Here is a 16,001-nt window from a genome sequence, read left to right as displayed (position 1 = left end):
GGCAACTATTCCTACTGCCTACAAACAAGTTTGACTGTCTCTAAATTCATGGCTGGACTAGAATCATCACATCCCAGGAAGGCACATTCCCAGGAAGGACACAGAGTTGTAGGGCGGTGATGATACATATCAGTCTAAACTTCCAGGATGGGTGTCCTTGTGGATTCCAAGGTGTTAAAGCAAGGATGAGAGAGAATAACATTATATAAAGTTTCTCACTAAAGGGGTACATATCCCAGCAATTCTATTGACTTGAGTAGGGGAGTTACATGGTTCTACATAAACTCAGCATGGCCAACTGTACTGAACAGGACACAAGATTGAGACAGCAGGCTGAGAAAATGTGACCATGAGAGCTCAGCCCCAAGTAGGGCATCTTCATTAATCTATCACCTTGGCTAAGGGAACATCACGGAAGACAAGGCAGAAAGAAGGTAAACGCCAGAGGATGGGAGGAGGGTCCTGAAATGCCATCTTCTGGACATGGTGTGGACATGGTATACTATTCCACTCATGAGCTCACCACAGCTGCGATCACGATACAAGGTCAAGACTGTTAAAACTTCTAAGAAAGGGCTGGGCATAGTCATGCACACCTTTAATCCCGGCACTTGGAGCAGAGACAGGCGGATCTCTGAGTTTGAGGCCAGCTTGGTCTATGTAGTAAGTTCCAGGGCAGCCAGAGCTATATAGTGAGACCCTGTCTCAGGCAAATAAATAAACAAACAAACAAACAAACAAACAAACTCCAAGAAAGGGGAGGAGCTCTCAAAGCCACACCCTTCACTAAGGAGATAGTAACAGATAACGTGTGCTGGGGGAGGAGACTCTTTCTCTTTTGAGGTGTAGCTACTGGTAGAATTCCCACGCTCCAGGGGCTGGCTCAACACGCATGCACACGCCTGCAGCACTAACTGGACTAAGTGGGTTATTTTTAAAAGTAAAAAAGATGAAGACATAAAGTGGACTTGTTGTGGGGGGAATCTAGGGGAGCCTGGGAGATAAAAGGAAGGAGATATGATCATATTTAATTGTATACATATGTGAAATGCTCAAAGGATAAAAACTAAGCATTAAAATACATAAACTAAAATAAAGCTAACCATCACAGCAAGAAAAAAAAGAGAAAAGATTGAGATAGCAGAACTTTCTGGATATGGTGGCAAAGAAAGAATTGTTTAAGATTATGGGAGTGTGAAGATCAAGAGCATCTATTACTATACACATCCTAAGAAGGCCTAAGATATTCTCCCTCATCAAGACTAAGGAACCCACTATCGTCGGCTCTGGTAATCCATTTTCCTACTAGTTGTTACGGTGTCAATATGAAATGTATCCCGTTGGCTCGTGTTTTGACTGTTTGGTCCCTAGCTAATGGTGTTGTTTGGGAAAGCTTGTGACCTTTGAAAGGTGTAGCACCCCAGAAAGAAGTGGGGATGAGCTATGAGTTTTGTAGCCTGCCACCCGACATCCTGTGCCCTCTGTGTTCTTAATCTGTGAAAATGTAACAGTCTCTGCCCAACTACCAATGTGATTATCCATACCTCTTCCACCAAAAAACAAATCAAACAAAACTGTGAAGTAAAATAAATTATTTTCCTTCTAAATTGCCTCTTCTCAGGTTTTTGATTGGGTTTGGTGGCAAGAAAACTTCAGGAAAACCTTATGTTTCTGGAGATAATTTGAAACAGACATTAACAAACAAAATATCCATGCACTGATCTGAAATAATGAAGTGTTCAGGGACTGAAGAAATGGCTTAGTGCTTAAGGTAATATATTGCTGTTGCAAAGGACCTGAATTCAGTTCCCAGTGCCAATATGGGGTGGCTCACAACTACCTGTAACTCCGGCTCCCAGGTATTGGACCCCCTCTTCTGACCTCCGTGGGCACTGGACTCACAAGCACATGAATATACTCAAACTTGCAACATTAAAAACAAATCTTTAAGCCGGATGTGGTGGCACATGCCTTTAATCTCAGCACTCAGGAGGCAGAGGTAGGCCAGTCTCTGTCAATTCAAGGCCTAACTGGTCTACATAGCAAGCTCCAGGCCAACCAGGGCTGCATAATGAGACCAAAAAAGTAAAAAGTCCTTAAAAATAAATAAATTTAAAAAAAATTGAAACTGTTCATGTATATGTGCACATCTGTATGCGCATGCATGCTACCTTTAGGTTGGATTCAGACTCACCACAATCTACCTGCTTCAGCATCCCTAGTGACATAATTACTAGTATATGCTACCACACATGGGAGTGCTGAATACTTTTAACGAATCAGTAACTGTCCTAGCTTGCTTCTGTGTTGCTGTGATAAAATACTGATCAAAACTAACTTGGTGGGTGGTATGCTGATGTCATCTCCCAGGTAATAGACATTCATGGATGGAAGTCAAGGCAGGAAGTCAAGGCAGGAACCTGGAGGCAGGACCGGAAGCAGAGACCATGGAGGAGTACTGCTTACTGGCTTGCTCAGCTACCTTCCTTTTGCAGCCAGGCCCACCCACCCAAGGACAGTGCCATAGTAGGTTGGGATCTCCTACACCAATTAGTAATTACAATGATGTCTCACAGACAGGCCCAGGCCTGAGGCCAGTCTGAAGGAGGCTGTTCCTCTGCTGAGATCCCTCTTTCAGGGGCATGAAATTGATATCTCTAACAGTAACTCCCAGAGGGTTTCTGTCAATTCACAGCTACTTTTTCCCATGGCCCAGCCATGGTTCTGTTTCTCATGATCTCAGCGGTTTGCCTCAAAATTGACCCCAGAATGAATTTGCCCACCATAAAAGTAAGCAAGTTCACGTGTGATGGATATCGGATAAATGACTTTAAATTGAACAGAACTAAAGGAAATTTGCCACTCTGGCAGTGGTGAACCTAAAACCAGAGTACACATAAATAAACAAAGCCTCCGAACATATCAAGAGATGAAATAACTTCTCAGACTCCTAACGTGTTGTGAGAATGGCATAGAATTAGAATTTAAAGGGGCGGTATATAAGTCAGGGAGGAGGAAGACAAATTCTGTGCTGGACTCGGAGAGCTGGAGAGACAGCTCAGTGGAAAAGGGGGATTGGTGTGCAAGCACAGGGACCCAAGTTTGAATCCCCAGAACCAACATAAAAAGTAAGGCATAGGAGTGTGTGTCTTTAACACCAGCATTGGGAGATGGAGACAGTTGGATCCCAAGAGCTCACTGGCTGACCGGTCTCACTGAAACAGTGAGTTCCCAGTTTGGTGACAACTATGTCTTAAGTCATGCTGCAGCCAGCATCCTGTGCTGGCATCCACATGCATGCACATGGACACAGCAACTCACAAATGCACGTGCATATATAACACGCACACACACGCGCGCACACACACACACACATACACAGCCTACACCCCAAACTCTCCTTTATAAAGCAAATCTTTGTTCTCTAACCACAGAAGAAGGAAGGGCCCTTTGGAAGAGAGGGTCACACTGAAAATGTGAGCAAGTGGGGGAAGGGCCACGGGCTGCCGGATCTACTATTCCAGAAAACTTCCCTCCAGGTGACGAACTTGTCTTGTTGAAACCGCTAGAAATGTATAAAGCGGTCAAAAGTATCCCTTAAATCTTGAAAATACCATGACCTTATGCCCCAGGGGAACCTGCAGGAGTCATAGCAGCAGCTATGAGGATGGAGACGTCAGAGAAGTGAATGTGGGCACTGCAGAGCCACAGGGACTCCAAAGCAGCATTCTCCACACACAGCTATGAAATAATTCAGCTCTGTTTCAGTGGTGATGGAACCAAGCACCTTGTGTATACCAAGCAACGTCAGCCCTCTTTTTACTTCCTTTTGCTACAGTTGCTCAGGCTGATCTTGAACATGTGATGTTCCTGCCCCAGGCCCCTGAGTAGCTAGGATGGCAAGCTGAGGTAGCTTTCAACAGGACTGTTCTGTCAGTTCTTCAAGGACGGGTCATCAGGGTTACATCACTATTTACACTGCTGTAACCAGACACGTGAAAGCACCACCCTGAGAAGGACTTGTTTTAGCTTGCAGTTTGAGAGCAGACAGTCCATCATGGCTGGGAAGGCAGGGCAGGAGGAGCGGAAGTCCGCTCGCATCTAGCTGGATCGGAAAGCAAGGAGAGAGATGAAGGCTTGGGTTCAGCTGATTTTATCCTTTCTGCCTCTTTTTATTCAGTTCTGGATGCCAATCCAGGGGACAATGCCACCTACATTCCACATTCAGAGTTGGGGTGACCGGAGGGTTATCTCCCCATCAACTAAGTCTCCCTGGAAGCACCACTGTAGATGAACATGTGTTTTATTAATGTTCTAGGCATTTCTTTGTGTATGTGTATATGTGTATACATGTGTGTGAAGATACACACAGACATGCAGGTGCATATGTGTATACATTTGAGTGGCGGCCAGAGGATAATCTCCCGTGTTTTTCTGCAGGAAGCCATCCACATTGACTTTTTGTTATTGCGGGGAGGTGTGTGTGTGTGTGTGTGTGTGTGTGTGTGTGTGTGTGTTACCATCTGTCCCTCTGTCTGTCTGTTTTGAGACAGGGTCTCTCACTTTTACCAAAACTTACCAATCTGACTAGGTTAGCTGACCAAGGGACCCTAGGAATCCACCTGTCTCTACCCCCACAGTATTCCTATTACAAGTGCATGCTACCATGCCCAGCTTTTTACCGTGGCTTCTGAGGATCAGACCAATGCCCTCTTCACTGACTAAGCCACCTCCCCATACACCCCTAGGCACTTTTTAAAAAATGCAATCAACTTGACAATCAAAATAATCCATCACAAGGTAAAAACGAGGGGTTGAGTCCAAGGTCCAAAAAAGAACATTTTCCAGTAAAAGGCCAAAGAAAGCCCTGGGCAATGGACAGAAGCCTTGGGTTTTTAATTATGAATAATAGTTTAGAACATTCACGACACGTGCACACATGTACACATGGGCACAAGCACACACAGGTCAGTCTCAGTACTGACAGCCAGCTGGCTACAGACCAGGAGAGTAATTCCAGACACCCCCCCCCCCACCAGTCCTCCATTCCACCCTCTGGGACTGTCTGGCTGAGCCTCTGCGGAAGACATCCAACAAGTTTCCCTGTCCAAAGAGGCTACTGTTCGGCAGCAGCCAGCAAGGCACCCTGCTGCCTGGAAGCCCCTGATGGGAACCAGATGTGTGGATCTGGCATGCACAGACTAGCGCAGTCAGCTCCAGCCAGGCCTCCTGCTCAAGGCATGACCTCACTGTTGGGCAAATCAGGAGGCACCCCAGAAAGAGACGGTGTCTGGGAGGGGTATGCAGATTTGCTCTTAACCATGTCCACATTTCCCGCTGTCTCGGGTGCCAGGGTCTGGAGTCGGAGAGATGTGGTCATCTTACACTACGAAACCCAGACACCCACTTTTGTCTTCGTGTGTGTGTGTGTGTGTGTGTGTGTGTGTGTGTGTCCCCGCCCAGAGGACAACCTCAGCTGCTGCTCAAATACCATCCATCTTATATTCTCTTTTCTTCTTTATTTTTTTGAAGCAGGATCTCTTGCTGGACTCATCCACGTAGGCTAGGCGACAGGCCAGTGAGCCCCAGGGACCCACCTGTCTCTGTGTCCCCAGCACGGGGATTATAGTTACGCGTCACTATCACCAGGTTGTTGGGTTTTTTAAATGGGTTCTTGGGATTGAACCCGAATGCTCATGCTTACCCGATCATCACTTTTCCTTCCCGATCTCTCATCCCAGCTCCTTTAAAGTTACAATTCTCAACTAAAATATGAGCAATTAATAACATCAACTATAGTTTAGGCACGTGCACTTAATGACACCACTGTCTCCCCAGCCCTTTCTATTTTACTTATTTTTATGTATCTTTTGGCATCACCCCCATAAAAATATTGGCCATTCCACATGTTCCACCTCGAAGAGGAACTTAATTAGAGTCAACCTGGGACCAAATTGCTTTGGGGAATACTCGGGTCCAAAAGTCAGGAAGGAAGAATATAAAACTACATTCTAATTTCTTAAAAGCAGATTGGCTCAAAGGGGCTCATTAAGAGTACAGTCAATCCATCCATCTCCCAAACTTGGCAGCCTCAAAACTTCCTGTCCCAGCCTTAGTAATAAAATGCCTAAAGACACGCATTTCCCCCTCCAACTGGGCATTTTTTTTAAAACTTTACTCGTTTCATAGTTAGTCATTATTTTCATATAATTAGCAGTACATTTTTAAGCAAAAAAAATGAGTCTTTAAGAAAACCTGTGCCTTAAAAAAATGATTAATGTAGTTACTTGAACAAGATCTAGCCAACAATACAGGCCAACCATCCCGCAGCAGCACTGACTGAACTGTGGGAGAAAAAAAAAAGAGGACACGAAGGGAAGAGGGGGACAGGTCAGAGGCCATCTGGGAGGAATGGGCAGGAAAATGTGGCATGCATATGTATTGTTTGTATGTATGACATTGCCAAAAACCAAATAAGATACTCTGTTAAAGCGATAACAAGGTAAATAAAAGGATAGAGCCATGCCTTGGTAGCTAAGAGAACTTGGTGCTCTTGCAGAGGCCCTGGGGTTCAATTTCCAGCACACACACAGTGGGTCACACCCACCTAGAACTCTACACCTCTAGGGGATTAGACGCCTTCTTTTGAGCCCCATGGGCACAAGGACACACACACACACACACACACACACACAATGAAATAAACCTTTAATAGTAAATCAAATGGCACACATTTGGAAGAGTAATGCAGGAAGACTGAAAGTTCTAGAACAGCTTGGGCTACAGCTCCAGGATTGACAGGATAGCCTGAGGTTTTGAGGAGGACTGCCTCTGAAAGTACCAGAGCCCAAAATTAAATCAAGTCTAAAGCGTTTTGACTTGGCAGGTGTCCGTGAACTGGTTAAATAAGACTCTAGTTCAGTAAACTGGTAGAACCCCTCTAAATATCTGCTTCAACGTTCTGCCCGGAGAAGTCATGTGATTGGGACAAAGTGCAAGAAAACTGGTGTAAATCGAGAATCTTTACACAGCAGATGGAGCAAATGCCTGAGCAATGAGTGTTTCACACAGGGTCCTACGGGGCAGCGTGTCTTCCTGAGCGCCCTGAAGAGTGTCCCACAGGAACCTACGGGGGCAGCGTGTCTTCCTGAGCTCCCCAAAGAGTGTCCCACAGGATCCTACGGGGCAGTGGGTCTTTCTGAGCCCCCTGAAGAGCGTCCCACACAGGGTCCTACGGGGCAGCGTGTCTTCCTGAGAGCCCTGAAGAGTGTCCCACACAGGGTCCTATGGGGCAGCGTGTCTTCCTGAGCTCCCCAAAGAGTGTCCTACACAGGGTCCTACGGGGCAGCGTGTCTTCCTGAGCTCCCCAAAAAGTGCCCTACACAGGGTCCTACAGGGCAGCGTGTCTTCCTGAGCTCCCCGAAAAGCATCCCACACGGGGTCCTGCAGGGCAGTGTGGCTTCCTGAGCCCCCTGAAGAGTGTCCTACACAGGGTTATATGGGGCTCTAACCCATGTGTAATCAGACAGGATCTTCAATATCGTGAAAATACTCTGTGGACTGAAAGCTAGCAGTTAAAGGGCCCATGCTGCACTAACTGCTCTAGAATCATCTGGGAGACACATTGCTAAGCATATCTAAGAGGGAGTTTCTAGATTCGGTTAACTGAGGCAGCAAGACATATTCTAAATATAGGTGGCACTGTCCCATAGACTGGGATCCTGGACTGAAAGAAAAAAGGAAGAGGTAAGCTGAGTCCAGCATTCCTCTCTCTCTGCTTCTTGACTGTGGATGTCATGTGACCAGTTCCTTCACACTTCCTTCACCATGCTTTCCCCACCAGAGTGGACTGTGAGCCAAAATCAAAATAAATCCTCCATTCCTTCAGTTGCTTTTGTCAGGTACTTAATTATAACAATAATTCATACGTGCACACACACACACACACACACACACACACACACACTACTTTCCAAATAGCAATTTCCACAATACTAGGGCGAAGATCTTATCTCAAAGCAAAATTTAAAAAACAATTAAAAGCCAATAAAACCATCGTAATTTCATAAACAGAGGTATTGGTTGAAGTGTTTACCAAGGCAGAGTATGTTGGTGTACCCCTATAATCCTAGCACTTAAGAGGGTGAAGCAGCAGAATGGCCCTGAGATCAAGATTAGCTCGGACTCATAGCAAGAGTTTGCCAACAAAAAGACCCCTCCTAGTGTATTTTTTAAAGATTTAATTATGCGCATGTGTTTGTGTCTGTACAGAGACACGTGCACATGAGTTACAGGTGGTGATGGGCTGCCCAATGTGGATGCTAGGACTCAAACCCAGGTCATCGGCAAGAGCAGCAAGCATTCTTAACCGCTGAGCCATCTCTCTAGCCCCAGGGCTTCTAAAATTAAAAAACAGCAGCACCTTTTTAGATTTATAAACAGCGATACCCGTTAGCATTTTACTAAGGCAGGCTCATGAAGGTGTCATCTGTAATCCCATGATTCCAGAGGCTGAGGCATAAGGGATCATCCTGAACTTGTGGCCAGTGGGGATACAACCTTGCAAGGCCCCGTCTCCAGAGGAAAACAAAAATTAAAATAAAATAAAAAGCATTCAGTAGGAAACTGCCCTTCGGTGCCCCTCTGAGAAGAGGATAGGAGCAAACGGAAGAGAGGTTTTGCTGGAGGCTTTTAGCCCTGGCATTTCAGGACTGTGTGGCTACAAGAGACGGCGTCATCGCATCAGGCCTACAGAGACCCAGTGAGTCATCATCCATCAGAGACCGTTTAGACAATGTGCGCCCCTGATCCGGCAGCTCCGTGCCGAACCAGAGAGAAGACAAGCAGCATCCACAGCTGCACCTCATTCACCATATGGGTCCCCATTGTCACTGTCCTCCTAACACGTCATGAAGGGGACAGGAGAAAGGCAAACAAAACCCGGTGTACAGACCATGCAAGTAGTCCCCTACCGGATTGTTCTGGTTCCCTGCATGTCTCTGTGATTCAAAACAGAAACAACCCACTCTGATCAAAAGCAGGTTAAGGGAGGAAACTGCTTGTTTCATCTTACGCTATCAGGTCACGGTCCCCCATGGGAGGGAAGTCGGGGAGGGAGCTCAAAGCAGGAAAGCGAAGGCAGGTGCGTGGGTTAGTGACTAGTCGTCACTGTGATGAGACACTGTGAACAAAAGTGACCTTTGAAAGAGTTTGTTTTGGCTTATGGTTTAAAGGGATAAGAGCCTATCATTGTGGGAAGACACAGAGGCAAACAGACCTAGAATGGCAGCAGGAAGCTGATTGACCAGATCTTGAACCACAAACGGGAAGTAGAACGAACTGGAAGTGGGGCAAGGCTACAAGCTTTTTCAAAGCAGATCCCCAGTGATGTACTTCTTCCAGCAAGGTTCTATAACCACCTCAAACAGCGCCACCTACTGGAGACCAAGTGTTCAAATACATGAGCCTATGGGGACCATTTCTCATTCAAAGCGCCACAACTGGACAGCTTACGATTCCACAAAGCAAACTGTGACTCTGCCATCACCTTTCCTCAGCCTCCAAAGAGCTGGAATGACAGACCAGTTCCAACAGGCTTGGCTGAAACAGTTGTCTTTTTAATCTGGCTTACTGTGCTTTCTGTCATTGCTTCCTCCTCACTGAAACAAAAGGCTCTTAAGACCCAGGAAGTAAATAAAACTTGCAAGTCTCATGAAGTTCCTGAAACTCAACAAGATTTACAAGACACCTCCCCGACATTATATAAGCAGTAACAACTTCTGGAGAAAGGAGACTCTCCCGCCAGCTTTGTTGCCTATAGTTGTGGTAAGAGCTAGGCTCCATGGGTGGTTAGGGACCAGGAGGCAGTTCGGTCAATGAAGTACTTGACTTGCAAGCATGAGAATGACAGTACGGATTGCCAGGATGAGAGCTTGAAAAAATAAAGCCACAGACATTGAAGCATAGTTTTGTAATCCCAGCACCAGTGGAGATTACATGGAGCGTGCCATGGATAATGGTCACCCGTCATGAATCCTGAGTCCTAATGAAAAGACACCGTCTCAGAATTTAAGGTGGGTAGTGCCTAAAGAATGATACTCAGGATTGACCTCTGACCTCTACATATACATGTTCAAATGTGCTTACATACCCACATGTGCAAACCCATGTATACACACGGGCAAGCACACATAAGCTGCTTTTAAAATGGGAGTTGGGGCCACAGAGGTGGGTCAGCAGCTAAGTGCTTGCCACCCAAGCATGAACACCACATTTGGAATCTCCGGGACCCACATAAAACATGCATGGGTGTTGTGGCCTGTCACTCTAGACTCAGAAGGTAAGGACGGGATTCACACAGCACATGACTCGCTAGATTAGGTATATTGGAAGCTCTGGGTTTGTTTCAAAGATCCTGCCTCAGGAAACAAGGCAGAAAAAAAATCAAAGATGATTCTGAACATCATGCTGAAGCCTCCACACACATGTACACACACACGTGCTCATACACACATGCACACAAACATACACATACATGCATACCACATGCATGAAAATGGAAATGTAATATTTACATTTCTCTCTCCCCGTGTGTGTGTGTGTGTGTGTGAGTGTGTGTGTGTGTGTGTGTGTGTGTGTGTGTGTGTGTAGTGTAGCTTCTGACAGAGGCTGGACATGTCAGATCCTCTTGAAGCAGGGCTGAAAGATGGTGGTGAATCATCCAACATGGGTACTGTAAACAGAATCTTAATGAAAGAACATATGTTCTTAACCACTGAGCTCTCTACTCTTAAGAATAAGAAAACGAATAAAATAAAATGGGAGGGAAAGGAAAGGAGAATCCAATTTTTTAACCAACCAAATCAGCTCTATCTCTCTATTCCTGTAACTGTACCAAAGCTGTCCCGCTCACACGGTCCTGTTGCACAAACCCAGATCAAGTTCAAGCTTCTATTCCTAACATGTAAACTGAGTGGGGACTTGAACGGAAGATTGTATGCATCCCAGACCCAGGGAAGGAGGCGGGAGGCACAGCCTGGCGGTAACTAAGCAGGTCTCACCGTCCATGTCCAGACGCTGCATGATGATAGCCAGCTCCACTTCACTCGGCATGTACCCCAAAGAGCGCATGGCCATACCCAGCTCCTGCTTGGAAATGAAGCCGTTCCCATCTCTGTCCAGAACACGAAAGGCTTCTCGGATTTCTGCAAGGAAACAGCAGAGAAAGTTCACCAGTCACGTGGCCACTTCATTGCCATCAAACCACGAGTGACTAACAGTAGCATCTTGCTGTACCAGTAGGAGGCTTGTTGCCTTCCTTGTTGCAGTGACTAGACACATGATAAAAACGATTTCAGAAAGAGTGTAGCAATGAGGCTCAGTTGATAGAGTGCTGGCCTGACATACATGGAGCCACAGGGTTCCAACCCCGGCACTGTGTAGACTGGGTATCGTGATGCTCAGTAGGAACCCCAGCCCTCAGAAGGAAGGGTGGAAGCAGAAGGACCAGATGTTCAAGGATATCCTAGGCTTATGTATTGCCATGGCAAGACAGAGGCCAGACTTAATTCTGTCTCAAAATAATAAATAGACAAAAAGAAAAATAAGGTGGAGAAATAATTGAGGAAGAACCCCAAAGTTGATCTCTGATCTCACACGCACGCACGCACGCGTACACACACACACACACACACACACACACACCACACAATTACAAAATAAAACTTAAAAGAAAAAGAGGGGAAGAAAGAAAGGTCCAGAAAAATAAATGAGGGAGAGAGGAACGGTAGAGAAAAAGAAAAGCAAGAGGCAGACGGCTCTAAATCTCTGCACATGGTGCCGTAGGCACAGTCAGGTGGGGACCCCAGCAGAAAATTGCCTTGATAAAGGGAGAGACTGTGTGAGCTTCGCAGAAATGACAGGGTCAGGAGGGGAGAATGTGAGAGTCCCCCTGCTGCTGCTGCTGGTGACACGCAGCGTTTAATAACCTCAGAGGACACGAGGTGAGGCTCCCACTGTTTCCATTTCGTCCCACTAATCTGCAGGTGTTTTATAAACAGCCACAGCTCAACACCAATGTCACAGAGCTTCACGACAACTTTAATCACTTTCTCCCTGGTCTGGAAAAGAACTCGGCTCTGCTATCCCTATGGCTCCCTTCGCATGGCAGGAGGTCTCCCGCTCTTTACTCCAGGTTCTACCTACTCCCCCCCCCCCCCGAGCCTCCAACCCTGGCAGTCGTGGATTAAGTGAACATTTCTCATCATGTCCCCCTTTGTAAGGCATGAGAAATTCGAGATCAGAGTTTAAAGAAAAGAGGTCCATCCCGGGTATCAAAAGAACATGGGATCTGCAGCTGCTTGGAGTTGCCCCAAAAAAAAATCCAGCATAGGGCAGCTGCAGGGAAGGCTCAGTAGTAAGAGCACTGGCTGCACAAACATGGGCATCCGAGTCCATAACATTTGTCTCTCTCAGCCCTTCTTATTTCAGTTAACTTAACCTTCAGCTTCCTGCAAACACATAACTCAATTCTTCAGTAAGGCAGTGTAACCCTATTGTGTATAGGTACTGGGCCAACAGTCAAGCTATTGTGCCTAGCGCAACCATCATTACAAGTGTTCACATGTAAATGTGGCATACAGGCTTAGATTCCCATTCCTTTCGGCAAATACCCAGGAGTACTAATGCTCAATCATAAGGGAAGTTATGAATAAGTGGGGTGGGAGGAATGTGTGCAATGCGTGCAGGTGCCATAGGAGGCCAGAGGGAGCACCTGACCGTCCTGAGCTGGAATGACAGGCAGCTGTGAACCACCCAGTGTGGGCACTGGGTATCAAAGTTAGGTCTTCCGGAAGAACTGCGTGTGTTCTTAGCCACTGAGACATCTCCCCAGATGTTGTCTTTCATTTGTGGAGGACACACAGTGCCTGCGACAGTTCATATTCCCACAAGTCCACCTCCCTCTTATCTGAACATTTGCATTTGATTTGGGGACCACCCAGCTCAGCCAAGACATCTCAAATTTCAAGATCCTTAACTCAATCACACCGAAGAATTCTTTCCAGGGAAGCATTTGGAATTCCAGGGGATTGGGCCTTGGCATCCCTAGGGCTGTTTCCCGGGTGATCATATTCTTCCATCCTGAGATTCTTCCTCAAACAACTTTCTTTTCTCTTTCCTCACCAAGGACACATTCGGCCTTTGAGATCACTCCTAATTTCGTTTCTGTTGCTGTCATCAGGCACCCTGACTAAGAGCAATGTAAGGGAGGCAGGGGCTCGTCCGGGGGCATGGCTCCAGGTCAAAGTCCATCGTTGCAGTGAAGTCAAGGTAGGACCCCAGCAGCTGAACATATCCACAGTCAAGAGCAGAAAGAAATGAATGTGCCCATGCTAGCCATACTTAGCTGGCTTTCTTCAGTCTCCTATTGCTCAGGGTCCAGCCCATGAAATGGTGTCACCCACAACAGGCTGTGTCTTCCCACATCAATTAACAATCAACAATCAATTAACAATTACCAATCCCCCCATAGACATGCCCACTGGTCAACTTCATCTACATGAGTCCTCACTGAGATGCTTCTCGAATGAGTCTATCATATAGAAGTTGTGCAAGGTTATGTAGTTATGTAGATTTCAGAGATTACAGCTTACATAGATCCCAGAAAAAATGGCTCGTCATCCACAGACATGCCTGTCTCTCAGTCTGCTAACTATTCAGTAAGCCATTACCCCTTTTACGTGACATCCGGCACAGCCCACCACTGTGGGCAAAAACTGGAGAATGCTTGAAGCTTGCTGGCCACCAGCCTTGATGCAAGTTTGGTGAGACACCCTGTCTCAAGGGAACAAGGTGATAGGGATAGTACAGGACACCTACCAAAATCCTCTGGCCTCCCTGCGTGTGCACAGGCATGCACAGCAGTGCATGTGCAACATGCGTGTGCACACACTCTTCCCCCAACTGTCTCATCACAGACTTCTCATCTCCATGTGTTCCCTGCTCATACTGTAGGGGGCGCTAGACAGAGAGCGAGCAGATTGCTGCAAATGCATCGGTCTCAACAGAGTAAATATTGTAGTACTGAAAAGCTGGAGAGATGGCTAAGTGGTTAAGAGCACTGGCTGTTCCTGTAGAGGGCCTGGGTTCAAGTCCCTGTATCCACATGGCAACTCACAACTGTTTGCAATTCCAGTTTCAAGGGATCTGATTCCTTCTTTTGACCTCGGTGGAGCACCAGGCATACAGTTGGTACACAGGTACACAGGCAAGCAAAACACCACATGCATTAACTAAATAGGATTAAATTAAAAATAAAAGAGAATTATGGGGCTGGAAAGATGGTTCCACAGTTAACAGTGCTTGCTGCTCTTGCAGAGGACCCAAGCCCAACTCCCAGCACCAAGGTTGGATGACTAACAGCCGCCTATAACTCTAGTGCCAGGACATCCAACGTCTGCTCCTGGCATCCAAGGGTACCTGTGCTCATAGACATAAAGGCATATATATAATTAAAAAATAAAAGTAAACCTTAAAAAGTAAGACTCATGTATTACTAGTGATTTTTAATCAGTTATTAATACTAGCTCATCATGTGGAATGCTTTCAGCAAACACACGTGGGTCCAACAGAGAGAAAGACAGCCTGCAAGCAACCACTCCAGGCTCCCGGCCAGGCTTAGGAGCTAATTATGTTGGCAGCCAAAACCAGAGGTCTCAATTTGCTCCTGTGTAAAATGAGCTGGGTTGGCTATGAGGCCCCTGCAGCTCCTACCAGCCCTCCCTTCTGTGGATCCATGAACATCGTTAAGTCTTCGAGAGAACGGGAAGCTCATGTCTCTTACATCCTTATTAATCTGCCCTCCCCTCCAGCCTCTCCTTTCCTTCCATGGAGAGAATAAAAACAAGTTTTCCGTCAAATCCAAATTCTTTGTGTTTTTAGTCCTTTCCTATCAGCACAACACCCAAGTCTTCTGAGTTATCCTACCTGGTCCCATATATCCTAAAACAAAACTCAGTCATGGCAGAGAGCACTGAAGAATACCAGAGCCTCATGCAGCTTGACTTCAGACACTGGAGATGGCAAGATGCGCAGGCAGGATCTCCTGAAGTGTTCCAAGACAGCTGGTCCAAACCCCAGAATCTCTTTCCCCAACTGAAAAGGGCACGGCGTGCTCATTTTCATTCTGTGACTGGGACCAAACACTTTGATCAAAAGTAATGCAGGGGAGGGAAGGGTTAATTTGTCAACACCTCCAGGTTCCAGTCCATCCCTGAAGGAAGTCAGGGCAAGAACTCAACATGAACTTGAAGTAGGAGCCGTGAAGGAATATTGCCTGCTGGCTCACTCTCAGATTTAGGCTTGTCTATCTTTTCTTATACAGCTCAGGACCGTTGCCTGGGGAATGGTGTTGCCCACAGTGGGCTGAGCCCTCCTACATCAACTAATCTAGACAATGCCCCCCACAGACAGGGCCATAGGCCAATCTGATCTAGGTAATTCTTCCGTTGAGACTTCCTAATCAAATGACTCCAAACTGTGTCGAGTTGATAGTTAAAGCTCGCTAGGACAGTGGGATAAGGGCAATCTCTTTCCAGTCCTGATAGCGACATTTTTAGCTTAGTAACGGAAGAGTCTATAGACCAGAAGACAATGTGAGATTCATTGTCTCACATTCAATGACGGGGCTCACAGCTGGAGTTGTGAATAGACAATTTCCCATCGAACCCCTCTTTCCCTGAACTACTCCTTCCCAGGGATCATCTCCACATCACATCGTTCTACCCTTGATTTTACACATTCTTTGAGGACACCGAGAGCACCAAACACAGTAGTTCCCTTCTGTGGTGGCTAATATTGTCACTTGGCAGCATCCAGAACCATCCAGGCTCTATATACATCTCTGGAGTTGTCTTGAAGATGTTTCTAGATCAAGGTAATTGAAGTGGGAATCACTGTACACAGTTGGGAGCATAATTCCATGGGTTGGGGTCCTAGACTGA

General features: G+C 46.4%; 1 protein-coding gene across 1 annotated transcript in view; it reads right to left on the bottom strand.

The window, feature by feature from the left end:
• The window catches only part of Caln1 (calneuron 1), a 406,549-nt gene that overhangs the window by 208,176 nt on the left and 182,372 nt on the right, over positions 1 to 16,001 (bottom strand). Inside the window, exon 3 of the mRNA XM_038346761.1 lies at positions 11,061 to 11,204. Coding sequence (XP_038202689.1) covers positions 11,061 to 11,204 — 144 coding nt within the window. The remainder of the gene's footprint in view (positions 1 to 11,060; positions 11,205 to 16,001) is intronic.

This window comes from Arvicola amphibius, chromosome 10, assembly GCF_903992535.2.
Source record: "Arvicola amphibius chromosome 10, mArvAmp1.2, whole genome shotgun sequence".
NCBI classification, from domain to species: Eukaryota; Metazoa; Chordata; class Mammalia; order Rodentia; family Cricetidae; genus Arvicola; species Arvicola amphibius.
This window is presented reverse-complemented; position numbering and strand designations above follow the sequence as displayed.